Source organism: Porites lutea, chromosome 6, assembly GCF_958299795.1.
Source record: "Porites lutea chromosome 6, jaPorLute2.1, whole genome shotgun sequence".
In the NCBI taxonomy this organism is placed as follows: Eukaryota; Metazoa; Cnidaria; class Anthozoa; order Scleractinia; family Poritidae; genus Porites; species Porites lutea.
Window position 1 is genome coordinate 1574435 of NC_133206.1, and position 14159 is coordinate 1588593.

A 14159-nucleotide genomic window follows, 5' to 3' on the forward strand; every position below is an offset into this window, starting at 1 on the left:
CGCTGAAATTTTTCCTTAAACTATTCAGAGTATGTATTTCTGGTGCGTCGTATGTACGTGTTGTACGACAAGTCTTATAACCTATATAGCTACCTTATGAAGTCCTAAGAACCCTGATATCAAAATCAGATGTTATGTATTAGTTCAGCCTTCTTTTGTCACAGGAAAAGTTGACATTTTGTAAGATTGGTTTTGGAATGTTCTTACTTTTCTGTCGATCTATTTTGGTGTTACTGTTATGGTTATGTAACTTAACGATAAACATGTATACTGCAAGAACCGAATGAAACATGTGCGGGGCCATTAGTTGGATTCCTGCTTCAACTTTTTTACTTTTTAGAATAACACAGTTATGTAAAATACTTTCAAAATCTTTGTCTTGGGCTGGCAGCTTTTTCCCCTGGTTATGTCAAGCATCATTGGGCCACAAAGCGAATCAGCATATTTTCCCCTTTCCAGTGACCTTAATTTTATTGTCAAGTTCATCTCATCGACCTTGCATTAATATTTAAAGCAACCTCCATGCTACAACAGGTTGTCTAGATGAGCCGTTTGCGGTATCATGTCTGTGTAAAACATTTCTATTTTTTTTCCTTCGAAAACAATTCATTTAACGATTGCCAAAATGAAAGATGGTACTCTTATTTCTAAAAACACGCCGTCTGCGTTCAAAATCGTTGATCGTGATGTTTTCGTAAATATCTGTGGTTATCAACAACAAAACGGGTGTAACTAAAACGTCAGTTTTCCGCTTTCGTGACTTTATTTTTAGTATTCACTCGTAAAACGGCGAAACACACGTGAGAGGTCATGAGATTTCCGAAAAATTTTGAAAACGATCATCTCATAGCCTCCCCCGCCTCCTGCCTCATCTAATTTCGTGAGTGCGGTGCAACTTGGCACACAGGCTAGAAATTTTAAAAATAATTAGTAAAATAGAAAGCATTCGAAAACTTGTGGCGCGCAAAAATGCTTCCGGCTCTGTGCTTTTATGTTTTATACTCGTGTGTCTAACACCGTGAATAAGATGAATTGATAAATGAACTATAGGTTTTTGATGTTAACTGGCAGATCGCAATCGCTAATTTTTGACAAGAAATCACGCAGTTTGCATCATATGTCGCGTTCATTTTTAGCTTCTTATTGCCTATAGAGTTCGGAGGGGCTCCTCTCGATTGGAAAAATTCCAAGTTTATTTAAAATGCATCAAAACTTGTAATAATTTATGCTGGGCTTCAACGTCAACTATTCACAGTGTCAAAGTGCTATTCCTTTACAGTCCGAGCTGAGGGAAAAAAGAGAGAGAATTAAAAAAAAAAAAGGAAAGGAAAGTTTCTAGAAAAGGGATTAATTCACTTAGTAACGTGATTCCTTAAACATACTTCCCACGAAATATCCATTTTGACAATAACAAGCCTCTCCTACGTACATGTCTTCGAGCAGGAGGACCTTTAATCTTCGCAGTTTAACTTAAAGGGAACAAGGACCGCCTGATCGCAGCTTTTACATTCATTCCAGAGTTCCAAACCTTTCACCTAATCTCTATATTCTCAGAACATAGTGAGTGGCTTATATACAGGAAGATCGAAGGGTAGTCGTAAGAGTTCCTTTGCAAAGCTCGGAAAACAGGTCTCGAGTCGGTAATCCAAGTATATAGATCAGTTGGCTTCAATAAAATTAGAAGATTTATTGAGGGCTTAATTTTTGTTATATAAAAAGAAAAGAAAGAAAAGTGGTATACGAAGGAAAAGAGCTGAATTTCCGACACTCTGACAGGAACTGTAGCTCGCACAGTGTAATAAATGTTCCCCAGATAAACAATAGGGAGAAAGAGGAAATTGATTCAAATAAACATCAGTCAAAAAACAAAAATACAGCGAGCGTGGTATCCATACAGTCTGTGTTAATTGCATTTTAAATAACGCTTTTGCATGTAACTACAACATACCAGCCATCTGCCTCAGAAGAGAACGAAACTAGATGTTATATGTTATATGCCCTTTGGGTAAGAAAATACTTGAAGCTGTCACATCAAACCAAGAATATATGCATTTATAATGGTGTTGTCTTCCGAGCGCGCATATATCTCAGAGCGTGACTTTCTTTATCGCTGATCAGTTTGTTTCGTGCGGAGTAACTTCTGTACGTGATCACGAAACACATCCCGCTGTCTCGTGGGTTGTAAAAAATTGAACAAGAATTCCTTTTTACAAAAAGTTAATCATGCGGGGGCACTCCGATTTACATATTTCTCACTCTAAAATAAGAAACCGATGGTTAACCTAATTTTCACCTTCTTATACTTTTAAAGTAGCATTTACAGGCTGAAAAATTTTATAGCCAGAAGCATTGTTCAGATCAGTAAATTTTGTATATTTTTGGTGATTCATATTAACAAACTTCAGTAAGAGAGGCGTCATTTGCACTGAATACTAAAAAAATTTTCAAAACAAATAATATAAAAAATATCCATTGCTATATATAACTCACTCACACCCGAACACCTGAACAATATGTAAATTGACACGAATTTTTGATAGTTCGAGTGAGGACAAAAGGTATTTTTAAGGTCTGTAAACATATTAGTCAGCTCAGCATCTAGTACTGTAAACGTCCAAGATGAATAACAGTGTGTCTAATCAATTATGCCGATACCTATGGGTGTTTTTTAATGGACCTGTCATCACGCCATTGTTTGACCTGTCTGTCAATAATCTGCAAATTGAAATTATTTAAGCTGGAGTGCAAGCATCACGTCTCCAGTACATAACTGGAACGCGCGCGTTCGAATAAAGATCTTCATTTTCCACCGCGCCGTCAAAGGTACCCAAAGAAATCTGGAAATTTCTTCTTTCAGGTGAGCGATATTTATTAAGACGAAAATGCTGAAAGTAAAGTTAATACGTTCTGCATACCATTGAAAGCACCGCACTCTAGTGTCCAAAGTCTGACACCGGTGCGTGAACCGGAGAAAACTAAATAATTTTCGCCTGCTATTTTCTATTCATCTAACAGTCTTAACACTTTCATTTTTTATAATGTGGACTTTTTAGATATAAGACGTGTGCAAACATAAAATAAACTAAAAACGGCATGATTTAAGACATAACGATAATCGCGATGCTACACGAAAATACTAAGTTTACAAGTTCCGCTCGCGTGCACTAGAAATCGTGAGAAAACGTAGTCACGTTTTGCACACCACCTAACATGCCAGCACTGAACCATAGAATACACCCGATCGAGTACTATTCGTCGGTTATATTTTTTTTTTCATTTAATTCCCAGTTAACACTTTTTATTTTTATTTTTTTTTTTGTCTAATGTTTATATTTTTATTTTCTCTGTTTTTCGATGTAGAAATAGTGCAAACGTAAAATACTTGAAACTGCAATAACCGTACAAGTCTACATGAAAATACTAGATCTTTGACTTGTCTTGTGTGCTCTAGGCTAGACTCAAGCAAAACTTTGTGGCGCTTTGAAACTGCTTGTAATTTGTAACCGTGCCTTTCTGCCACTGTGCACTGAACTAGTTTGAATAAAAAGATTTTTTCTTTTCTTTTTTTTTTTCTTGACGAAAGAATGTCTTCAAAGTTTTTCCACTACTTATAAGAATAATAACGATCAATAAAAATTGTTATAATCATATATTATATATTTTATTTAATAATTATCATTAGTTATTCATAAAGGACCGAGGAAATTTCAGACCAAAGCAAAGTGCATACGGTGTCTACAGCAGTGATAAAAGCATATTTAATATACCCTTCACTGTAATGTATCAGTTAAATCCAGCTGTAAATTACTGAACCGGATTTATTATTTTTCTCAGTCAAGACAGTTTGAAAGCTTGTTAAGACGATGGAATTCCTCCCAAAAAGAGATCTATCACCAAGCAATGTACCGCAGTGTGAAGGCCAAGTGTAAGGGCGACAGTGTTATAGATTTGGCCGGCTTCTTTAAAGTTTCCAAAATCTTTAATGTTGTCCCCGAACCGCACTCTGTTCAAAACCCTTTTTCCATGGAAACCAAGGACAAGCAGATGATATGGCCGATTAATTTAGATTTTTGTTCAAAACAAAAACGTCTGATATTAGCAGTTTATTTTGATCGGGAAAATTGAAACAATTACTGCATCCTTATTGTTATATAATTATATTGATTTCCACGTTCTTCGTGTCTGTGATATTAATTCGACTTTTTTGGTGCCGTTTTAGTAAAGTAACTACAACAAACCGCTTCGAAAATACGTCAGTTTTATGTTCAATCTCTTTCATTTTTTACAAAAGTCTGTGTTCTTTCCCCGAAACTAGGCAGTAAATATATGAACAGCATAAAGTCCGACAGAGACGCTCTTGGTCTACCTGTATAAAAATTTATACGCGGACGTGGGGCCGAATAAACAACTTTCTGTACAACGCTGTGTCCGTAGTGAGGAATTAGTAGAGTTCCTGCCCGTATTCACACTGAAAGCATATTTAAAAAAGCACATCAAAACATCAGAACCCCAAGCCTAAAAGCAAATTACAAATTTTATTAAGCAAATATATGAAATAATTTATGCGGTTCTTATTGTTTTAGTTACGGACAGACGATTCTATATTTGACTTTATGTTATATTGTTGCCGTTTGTGTCAACTTTAAGCACAAAACCTTTTCTGACACATTGCCCTTGGCCAGCCTTCAGGCTGTACCAGTGTAGGTCACGGCATGTGTAGTTTATTGCTTAATGGTTTACGTTTTTCGTTTAAGTTTATATTTTTGCTGATGACTTCACTATTTTTCTTTAATTTTAATACTGGCATCTTTCGTGCGGACCGATCTAAAGCATCACTCTGTCGCAGTAACATCGCGCGATCAATATTCAGTATAATAGCTATTCTGTAACATACAAAACCGAAAGCTTACAAACAAAGTGGACCGAAAACTGAACTATCCTTCAAGTCCTGGTTGAGATTACGTAATTTGTAAAGACCGCAATAATTTCCCATCGTGCATTCTCTCCCCTGTTCCATGGATACTGGAATGTTTCTTGCGCAATATCCATGTCACGTTTTAAAGTACCTCGATGTTGTTGGCTTGTGTCTTTTCTTATCTCTTCCCAATAAATGAGCCAACATTAATTTGCCATCCATCTGATATATATTCATCTGTCCTTTCGCTAAACTGATTTCACTGTCGCCTCACTAAACTGAACACTCCGCCGGAAAGTTTGCACTGTTATCTAATCGCATATAGACATCTCTCGAAGGATTTGGACCATTTCCTTTAAATCCTTTTACCTTTAGCCTAAAGCAATTTGAAAGAAAAAATAAACAAAAATTCAAGTGGTGTCATATCCTGTTTAAGAATTTCCTGCAAATTTCGGCTTTTGCACTGTCGAAACAGGCTTGATGAGCATAGTTTACTGAGGAATACTAAGGAGGAAGTCCCAGCTAGAAGCTACACCAGTAAAACAATTTCAAATCCGAATAATGGCTGCATTCATCATAGAGACGTTGCTTACACCGTAAACCAAGAACAAAAGAACAGTAATACAAATTGCCAAGAAAAACAAAGTGAGAAGAGAGGAGAATAACTTCTTCCTTGGTACACCGGTAACCAGTCAGTCAGTGTAGAATCATGATTGTTCTTGGCCTCGCACCTGTCTGGACTTTGAATTTAAGATTACTAATCATAAACCGCTTATAATAATCCACAATTTAAAGGTCAATCTCCAGCATGTGCTTGCATTTGAGTTCACAACTATTACAAAATTAACTTTTTTTTTCTTTTCTGATGATGCATCAAAGGCCGTCGCTCAGCAATATAGACTGAGTTTATCACGCGATAGAAGCAATTTAAAAACTGTGAACTGATTTTGGCAAAGTATTGTTAAAGCAGTTCGTCGCCGCGAGTTTTTCATTCGCAAAAATTCCGTACTCTGAATAGGACCATTTTTCAGGGTTATCGCGAATTTCTGAAATGACTCCCATTTAAAGTATTCTGGGTGGTCGCCAAAAGTAGGACTTTGATAATGAAATCTGATGTGATAAGGCCGCGTACGTATAACCAAATCTGGCATCATTTTTCATTGCAGAAATGAAGATCATTGCAGACACCAATTGCCCCGCTGAGGAAAATTGCTCGAGACGACAAAACGTTGGAAAAAATCCGTTCATGCTTCCTGATAAAAAAGGAACCGTTTTGAAAACGTCATCATCGTTCACATGCTCATCAAACTTGTCTCGATCTTATGTGGAGCAAGTAAGCAATGTATCATGGTACAGAACCAAATGTGGCCGACCTCGTTCTAATTCCTACCCGTTTATAAAACGTTGGAATCCGTTACCGAGGGTTATAGAAGAAGAAGAATCAGTGGAAGAGGCGCCAAAAGAAGCGCACCGTTGTGTTTCCAATGTGCATGTTCAGACGATAAACTGGGCGGACAACAAGCTATCAGAGGAGTGGCTATCCAAAATAAATTTATTGAGGTCGACTTTGATTGCGGCTCCAGTAATTAAAGTTAGACGAAGGCGTTCGCGCTCGAACTCTTTTCCATTCATTAAACGTTTGCATCAGCTACCTTGTGTAACAGAAGAAGACGAAACTACAGAAGATGAAATTACAACACAGCTTCAGCAAATACAAAAGGTTAAAAGGACTGACAAGCTTTCGCATGACTCGCTTGATAAGATTAGTACAGAAAGCTTTTCTCTGTCAATTACTGACAAACCTCGAGGGCCATTTCATTCTGTAAACTATCCCTTGACAAAGTTCACCGGGGCTGAAAAGCAAGTAGTATTAGAGGATTCGCGTCAGAACGCGTCTTTATCATTTGAAAGGGCAGTGATGAGACTCACAGATCAAGAAAGCAGCGATCCCGCTTCTTCGAAAAAAGACAGCTCTACATTCCGCAAGCCAGACTCGACCTACATTTCATTGATCAGCGGTTTCATGCATGAAACAAAGGAAGGAGCACCACACAGCGGAACGTATTCTTATACAAGTGAATCTCTCACCTCTGATTGTAGAAAACAGAGTAGGGCGAAAAATTGTAAGACTCTGAAATGCATTGCATTTTCACCAAGGAAACTTTTGTGTTCGAACGGACGACAAAACGTTCAACGTGAGTTGTCTGGAAGTTCAGAGTATATCCCGCTGCAGATGTAACTGTACCCGTAGATCTGACCCACCGATCTTCAATTGGATACTTGATTCCATCCGTTTTAGCCAAATACAATAAAATAATTTAAGAAGATGAGTAAATAATGAGTAAATAATATTCAGGAACAGGTTTTGAGTAAAAGATCGAATATCAAAGAAACCACAAAGCACAATTAAAGCGATTTTGTAGATGTCTACGACGCGTAACTTTGATTTCAGGTTGAGGTAAACGTTTTTCAAAAGTGACAAAACTAGTGTCCAGGCTAGTGCGGTCTTACGTCCTCAGTATTTGGCGAACAACTTTCAACCCATTCAATTCGTTTTATTTTTCAATCATACGGAGTAAGTACAGTATTGTTGCCGTTGGTTGCCTAGTACTTCAAGGAGCAAATCACTCGGATTAACAGAAATTTGTAGTTTTTACCTGCCCCTGCAAATTAAAAAGTCGTATGTCGAATTTTTCATCGTTTTTCAAGTCCGGAAGCAGCAGTTAAAGGGATTCCAGACCAACTTTCATTCCTAATTTATAATTGCTATCAAGAGAACATTTCCTCTTGTTGCCGTTGATTACCTAGTACATATATATCAGAAAAAAAGTGTAAGGAATTCTGAGTTTTCCTTTTGCTCATGTGGCAGTGGCCTATTTTGTGTTTCTACATGAGAAGAATACTGTAGCTATTGACGCGAATGACTACTTCAAGGTTTTAAGGGGTATTTTAAATTATACAGTTATATAAAAGTAAGCGTTGTAAATATACGTAAAGCATGCAAGGTAAATTGTATTTCCTTGCCAAGTTTCTCAGTCTCTAAATAAAGAGAATTTAAAGTTTGATTTGTTCTCAGCTCCCGCTTTCTTTGCGAACTTCATTAGAGGGTTACATAAGAAAGTCGGTGACCATTCCGGCGGGCTTGTTTTCAGTGGACACTCCCAAGGTCACTCGGCCATTCTTTCGCAGACCCAGGGATCATGCTGCTATCTAAAGTGGCGGTGGAAGGAGAGGAGACGGGTCGCAGGAAAACCAAAAACGTAGTTTTCCCTCCGTCCGTCCCCCCCCCCCCCCCCCCCCCCCCCCACTACCGAAAAAAAAAGCATAACAGACCAAAACAGAACGAAAAAAACTAGTCAAGAGCCCATATGCTCAGGTGGCAAATGCTCCCGGCGGGCGAGCGAGGTGAGGAACGTGAGAATCCTTCCCATCTATCCAAGCGTTGCATCGCGTTACGGACGCGGTAAGGACGCTGTTAAGATCCCAAAATAAATGTATTTCTTAAACTTCGGTACACTGGTCCAGAGGTCAGTTATCTTCCCAAACGAATTATAATTGAAATAGATTTCAAATCAGGGAAGATTACCCAGGAACCTAAAATAGTGCTCAAACGTAGTAGCATAGGATAAATTTCAAATTTCTTTCAGGATAATTCCCAAAAGAAATCAATCGCGTATTTTTTTTGCCTTAGGACCTTCATACCGAACGGTTCATTTGTGGTTGTGCACCTCTCTATGACTTGAGCTTGTGCTGCCCGGTCCATTTCGTTACATCTTGCACTGGGCTACGTAAAATGTCTATCATGTCATTTGCTTGGCAAAACAGGTACTTCGTTCGTGCTTCTGCTCACCAAAGATATATACATTGAGTCAGGTTTGCGCCTTAAAGTGTCTTCGATAGATGATTTGGAATTTGAACCGGCCTCTTTAGGGCTGCCAACGGTAGAAATATAATCGTGGCATTTTCGAGAGCGGCGGCTAATATCTCTGTGCTTAAGTGCATTGTATTTGGAAGCAGAAATAACATCACAGTTAATAGACTCGATGTCACTTTTCACTGAAATTATGGAGCTCATTCGCTTCAGCCATTCTTGAGAGATATTGTGAGCTGTCCAGGAAACCTTCCGTACTTCAGGCAACTGCTGTTCGCTGCTCGTTTCACGCTCTTCTAGTATTCGTGGAAGTGGATTAAAACACCTTGACATTTCTTGATGCTCAAAACTCCCGTAATAAAAAATATGAAAAGTTAGTGAAGGGTTTTTGTTCTCAGAATCTTAAACGTGGTATAGGGAATGCAGAACGTTGAGCTATAATTATAGTTATTTGTCCGTACAGCTGTCCGTAATTGCATGGACTCCTTCACCGACCTCTCATCATAACAAGCCTTCCTTTTACACAGTCCTAAAATTGCTTTCCAGGAACAAAGCAATGCTTGGAATAAATGGCGGAAGATGTGTTGAGTTTTTCAAAGTAAGCGATGTTCTGAGCCTTAAAATAAATCCACGGAATACTGTTGATATGAATGCGCAAGAGAGGTGAAATCAGTATGCAATTAGACCTCTTCAAATATTATGGTTTCAGGTTAATGTTTGGCCAAACTGATAATCTCTGACTGAACAAATATACAGACTGTGTACCCTTTAAGTCCTTAGTAGTCTAAATGGTTTTTGGCATAAAAATACAAAGTGTTTTCTTTTCTTTTTTTCTCTTGTTATAAGCCGAAAACAAAGCGTTAATAAGAGAGCTTATGGGATTACCGTTTGATTGGCTCTTGTCAGTGATTAGAGCAGGTTACGACAGATTACATATTCAAGGAGTAAACTTTATCTGAATTAGCATGGCTGCCGTTGAAATTTTGGTCGGTAAAAAATTCGCAATGGATTTATTATCTTTGTTCTAAAGCTATTTTTTGAAATTTAAAAGCTTACGTTCTCAGTAAAAAAGATGCAAAACCGACCGACTGAACTAAGGATTATTCACGTTCCCCTTACCAAGCAGTGCCAAAGTTTCTGTAAAAGCTGACGTTGCTAAGTTGTTTTTTATCTATGTGGGTTTTTTTTTATTTATCTTTACAGAAGATCCGGTACCGAAGTATTGAAAGCAAATATTTAGCTGGTAAAAGTTTTTTTTCTTTGGGCAAAAACACAGCATGATCATTTTTGTTTTGTTTATTCTTTGTTCTAAACTGGGAACGTACCCGCTATTTTCGTTTGTTCCTTTGCAAAAGTTCATAGCATTCAACATTCTAAAATTGAGTACTCGGGATCCTTTTGTAGCTGAAATTAAATGCTATTATCTAATCAGCTAAAGTAGCCGACAACAATTCTTGTCTTTAACCACTAAGGTACGTTCTTTTTAATTGTTAGTGTAATCTCCCGCAGAAGTGAATGAAAAGGAACTGAAAAATATTTAAAATTTCTAATCTCCTTTTATGTGTCCAAACAATATCATCTGAGCCTTCACTTTTTTTTTCTCTCCTTTTGCAGATTATTTAGTCAAAAACAAGGAAAAAGAAGGTCCTTACAAACACTTGAATTTCAAGTATTTTTATGCCCATGATTACCTTCTGCCTTCTTTATCGGTCGTTTGGTAAAATTAAAAGGGCTATCAACCTACAATTTCAGATTGCCACTACATTATTCCAGCTTAATAGGCCTGGAAGGCTGGCATGCATTTCAAGGGACAGACAAACTCTTAAACTTCTAATTAATGATTTTTTGTATAGTTTCCTTCTTGCTATTGATTCCTAAGTACAAAAAATACCCGGGAACTCAACTCACTGAGGTACTCTAACAGTTCAATCTGATAAAGAAAATGTCGCCTCTGAGGGAATCCGGATTCCGGAATTCAAGAAGTTTTTGCTTGTGGAATCTGGAATCCTGGGTTTTGGAATCCAAAATACAGTTCAAGGAAGCCAAATCCAAGTTCCATTGGCAAAGATTGGAATCCAGTACCAGGGAATCCGGAATCCACTTGGTGAAATCTCAAATCCAAGACTGTCGTGTATTCCCTTACGTGGGGCGAAAAATGAGCTGAACACCTATCATTTTCTTTACTTTTCTTTACTTTACTTACTTAACCAACTTTGCTTTCACTTTGCTTTTAATCAGCACTTGTCAGTATCTAGAATTTAGGGAAGGAACTGTAGGCTAAAAAGAAAACTTTTTTGATTAATGTAAACTCAGTCTTCCCTAATTATAAGCTCGTTTTAATTAAATGTGAGGCAAATAAAGGTATCATCTATACTAACGCCCGTTGTTCGGGCCGTTTAAAGCAGAGAATAATAGTTCTCCGTAATTAAATACCAATTTGTGTTGTCGCCATCTTTTGAATTAGCAGTAAAGAAAATTGGATTGAAGCCGAAGGCAGACAATAGTTGAACAGACATACTGGAGACATAAGACTTAACTTAATTACAAGGATTATCGTGGAGTGAATCATCTATATTGTTTAAAGCTTTTTAACTACTTCGAATATATATGAGTTATACTAGCCATAACTACAATTAGGAAAGAAATGTGTATTTTGGAGAGCAGTACGGACGGAGACGGGAGGGGTGGGGACAAGGGATGATGGGAATAGTGCCTCACAGTGTTGGCTTATTACAGGGTTTCTTTGCTTTAAAGTGGCGTTGAATGCAACTGAAAATTAAGAACAACATACAGAATAGCAACTCTTAAAACCAGTGGTGATATTTTAGGCGGCAAGCCGGAGACGGATTGTGAACTCGGGTAAGAGAACTCGTTTCAAGTGTACAAGATAAAGATATTTCGGGAGAAATTGAAGCAAGTGACTAGTTTGCAAGACGGTTGGTTAGCAGAGTGTTAACAGGCGGGGCAAAAAAGATGGGAACATGTCTTCGTTTTCATGGGCAATTTTGGTAAAAGATGCGTCCCTCTCCGTGTGAAATTTAATCTGCACTCCTCCGCATTGTAACCACATTTAAGTTGCAATGATGTTTTGTTCGCAGTCACGTGACCTTAACTAAAATATCGCAATCTTTCTGAGGCGCACAGAAATTCGACTTATTACAAATGCTAAAAAGCTCCTAATAATAATAATAATAATAATAATAATAATAATAATAATAATAATAATAATAACAATAATGACACGAAACTCCTATAATAATAATTAGTAGTAGTAGTAAGTATGTGTAATCAAATTGTGACGAGTGAAATTAGGGAATAATTTCACGCGCGTTTTGTCTAGAGCCTAATAATTTCCCTCGCCTAAAGGCTCGGGAAATTATAAGGCTCTGGACAAAACGCGCGTGAAATTATTCCCTAATTTCACGAGTATACCATTTGATTACCTATTAATATCATGGGTGACGAATTACTTTAGCTATCTTGGATTTTTGACATGTTTATCCTGGATCGTATCGATCGAGAACTCCTGCACTCTCTCGAACGTTTAGAGCTTAAATTTGGCTTAAGTTCAAACTTTTTCGACAAAATACCTGTTAGAATCCTTCTTGATGTGCTCTTTCGTGTGTTCAGGTTTTCTAAAGCGTCTTTTTTGCCCTGACATCTTCATTCATGACATTTTAAAACTTCGTCGCCATCTTAACACTGAGAAGTCCGGAAGGTTGCCATGGCAATTCTGTAATTTCACATGTGAAATTACAAATTAACGCTGAAATTTCGCGCCCAGATGAAGGAGTAATTCGTCACCTATGATATTATAATAATAATCACCTGCGATTGACAAAATTACAACTTGTTGTCAACCAAAATATGTCCCCTAAGCATTTTTACTAACAATCGCTACAAACAACAAAAAGGAACTTTGAAAAACTGTTAAGCCAACAAGTTTTAAAAACAACAACGGAAATCCGTTTCAATCTTCTTCCCATTTGCTTATTCGTGCCTCCTTTAGTATTTGCTGTATCATTTATACCATTTTCCAACTTTTAATTAAAAGTGGTTATTTTAATGCTTGTTACACTCACACTCTGATTATAGTGGCAAAATTAATTCCCACTATTTAAATGTAAATAAATTTCGTGACAAAGTCCCTTTAAGAAATACATTATAGTTCATATCAGAACTAGTAATAATTTACATTGTCAACTGGTGGTCTTTTTTTCCTGATTCGAGCAAACTATTTTATCCAGTACAATGCTGTTGCCATAGAAACTTATTACGTTTGCCCACTTGCGGATCGCCACTTCATTGTTTCTTGACTGTTGTCGGCTTGTTGTGGCGTGAACCTAAATCCACTTCAAAAATAAACAACTTGTTTAATTGCAACATTTTTTTTCTGTAGAATACAACAAAAAAAACCAGAACTGTTTTATCTCGAATAGTTTTCTCGCGTGGATGCTTCACTTAACACGTGTTTTAAGACTAGAACACCACAGTGAATACCACCGTTGCGAGGAAATACAGGCGGATATCATCTTCAATTGAATACGATAAAAGGAATCATTGTTAATGTTAATGATCTGCGTCACCTCTGTAAGGCCCTTAGAAAGGCTACCTTAAGGTTTACATTTATTTGATATCAGTTAACTTGTATCCTTATGAAATAGCTTACGTATTACAACTTCACAACCGCACTAAACGGATCGAATTCTAAAACTGGTTGGTATTTCCCTGTTCGTTTTCTTTCTTGTGGGGTCACTTTAAAATTTTACGGCTGAAATTTCAATTGCTTTGGTCTAAATTGCCCGGGGGGGTTGAGAAATGAGGTTTTAATGACCCATTAATGTTAATTTCTCTTCCTTATTGTGTTAGTTCGTTTTCGTCAATTTCGACAGTTTCGGTAACTTCAAAAAAAAAAAACAATAAATATTGACTGGTTATCTATAACAATAAAGAAACAGTCAGCAATATTCCCAGTCACTTAGTTTTAGAATTCACGCTTGTCCAACGCTATACGGCTTTTAAAAGGTGTCTCAGTCGAGAAAACCTTAGGGAAGCAGCTTGAATATAACAGCCTTGACTGGGAGGAAAGTATAGTGGTAAGGGTTTCTAGAGATTTATTATTAGCTATTATTGTCGGCTTGTGGACATCCTCGATTTTCTGATAGACATATAGATTAGGCGAATGTTAAGATTATTAAATGCATTATTTTCATTCTCGGCGCTGTAAAAATGGATGAAAGGAAATTTTCTGTTCTATATTATATTAGGTCTTTCATATGGAACTTCAATGTAAATTTCAACTCTAGCGTCTCTTTGAACTCAGTAAAACGTCCAGTTCTGCGGTCTTTTTCCAACAAAACAGTTGAATATATT

The 14159-nt window shown here is 37.2% G+C and overlaps 1 protein-coding gene across 2 annotated transcripts; it reads left to right on the forward strand.

Moving 5' to 3' along the window:
* The first annotated feature begins 2626 nt into the window (after positions 1-2626).
* LOC140941191 (uncharacterized) lies at positions 2627-7980 on the forward strand. 2 transcript variants are annotated; one of them, XM_073390166.1, is made up of 2 exons: positions 2627-2857; positions 6082-7980. In XM_073390166.1, exon 2 carries the CDS (start codon positions 6084-6086, stop codon positions 7152-7154), a length of 1071 nt encoding a protein of 356 aa, XP_073246267.1. In that variant the 5' UTR covers positions 2627-2857; positions 6082-6083; the 3' UTR covers positions 7155-7980. The 2 variants fall into 2 exon arrangements, with proteins under 2 accessions (XP_073246267.1, XP_073246268.1); XM_073390167.1 differs by lacking the exon at positions 2627-2857 and adding an exon at positions 3843-3925.
* The last annotated feature ends 6179 nt before the right edge of the window (positions 7981-14159 follow it).

Bases quoted from the DNA above. Each gene is read 5' to 3' on its own strand.
- LOC140941191 (XM_073390166.1), top strand. From the start codon at position 6,084: ATGAAGATCATTGCAGACACCAATTGCCCCGCTGAGGAAAATTGCTCG.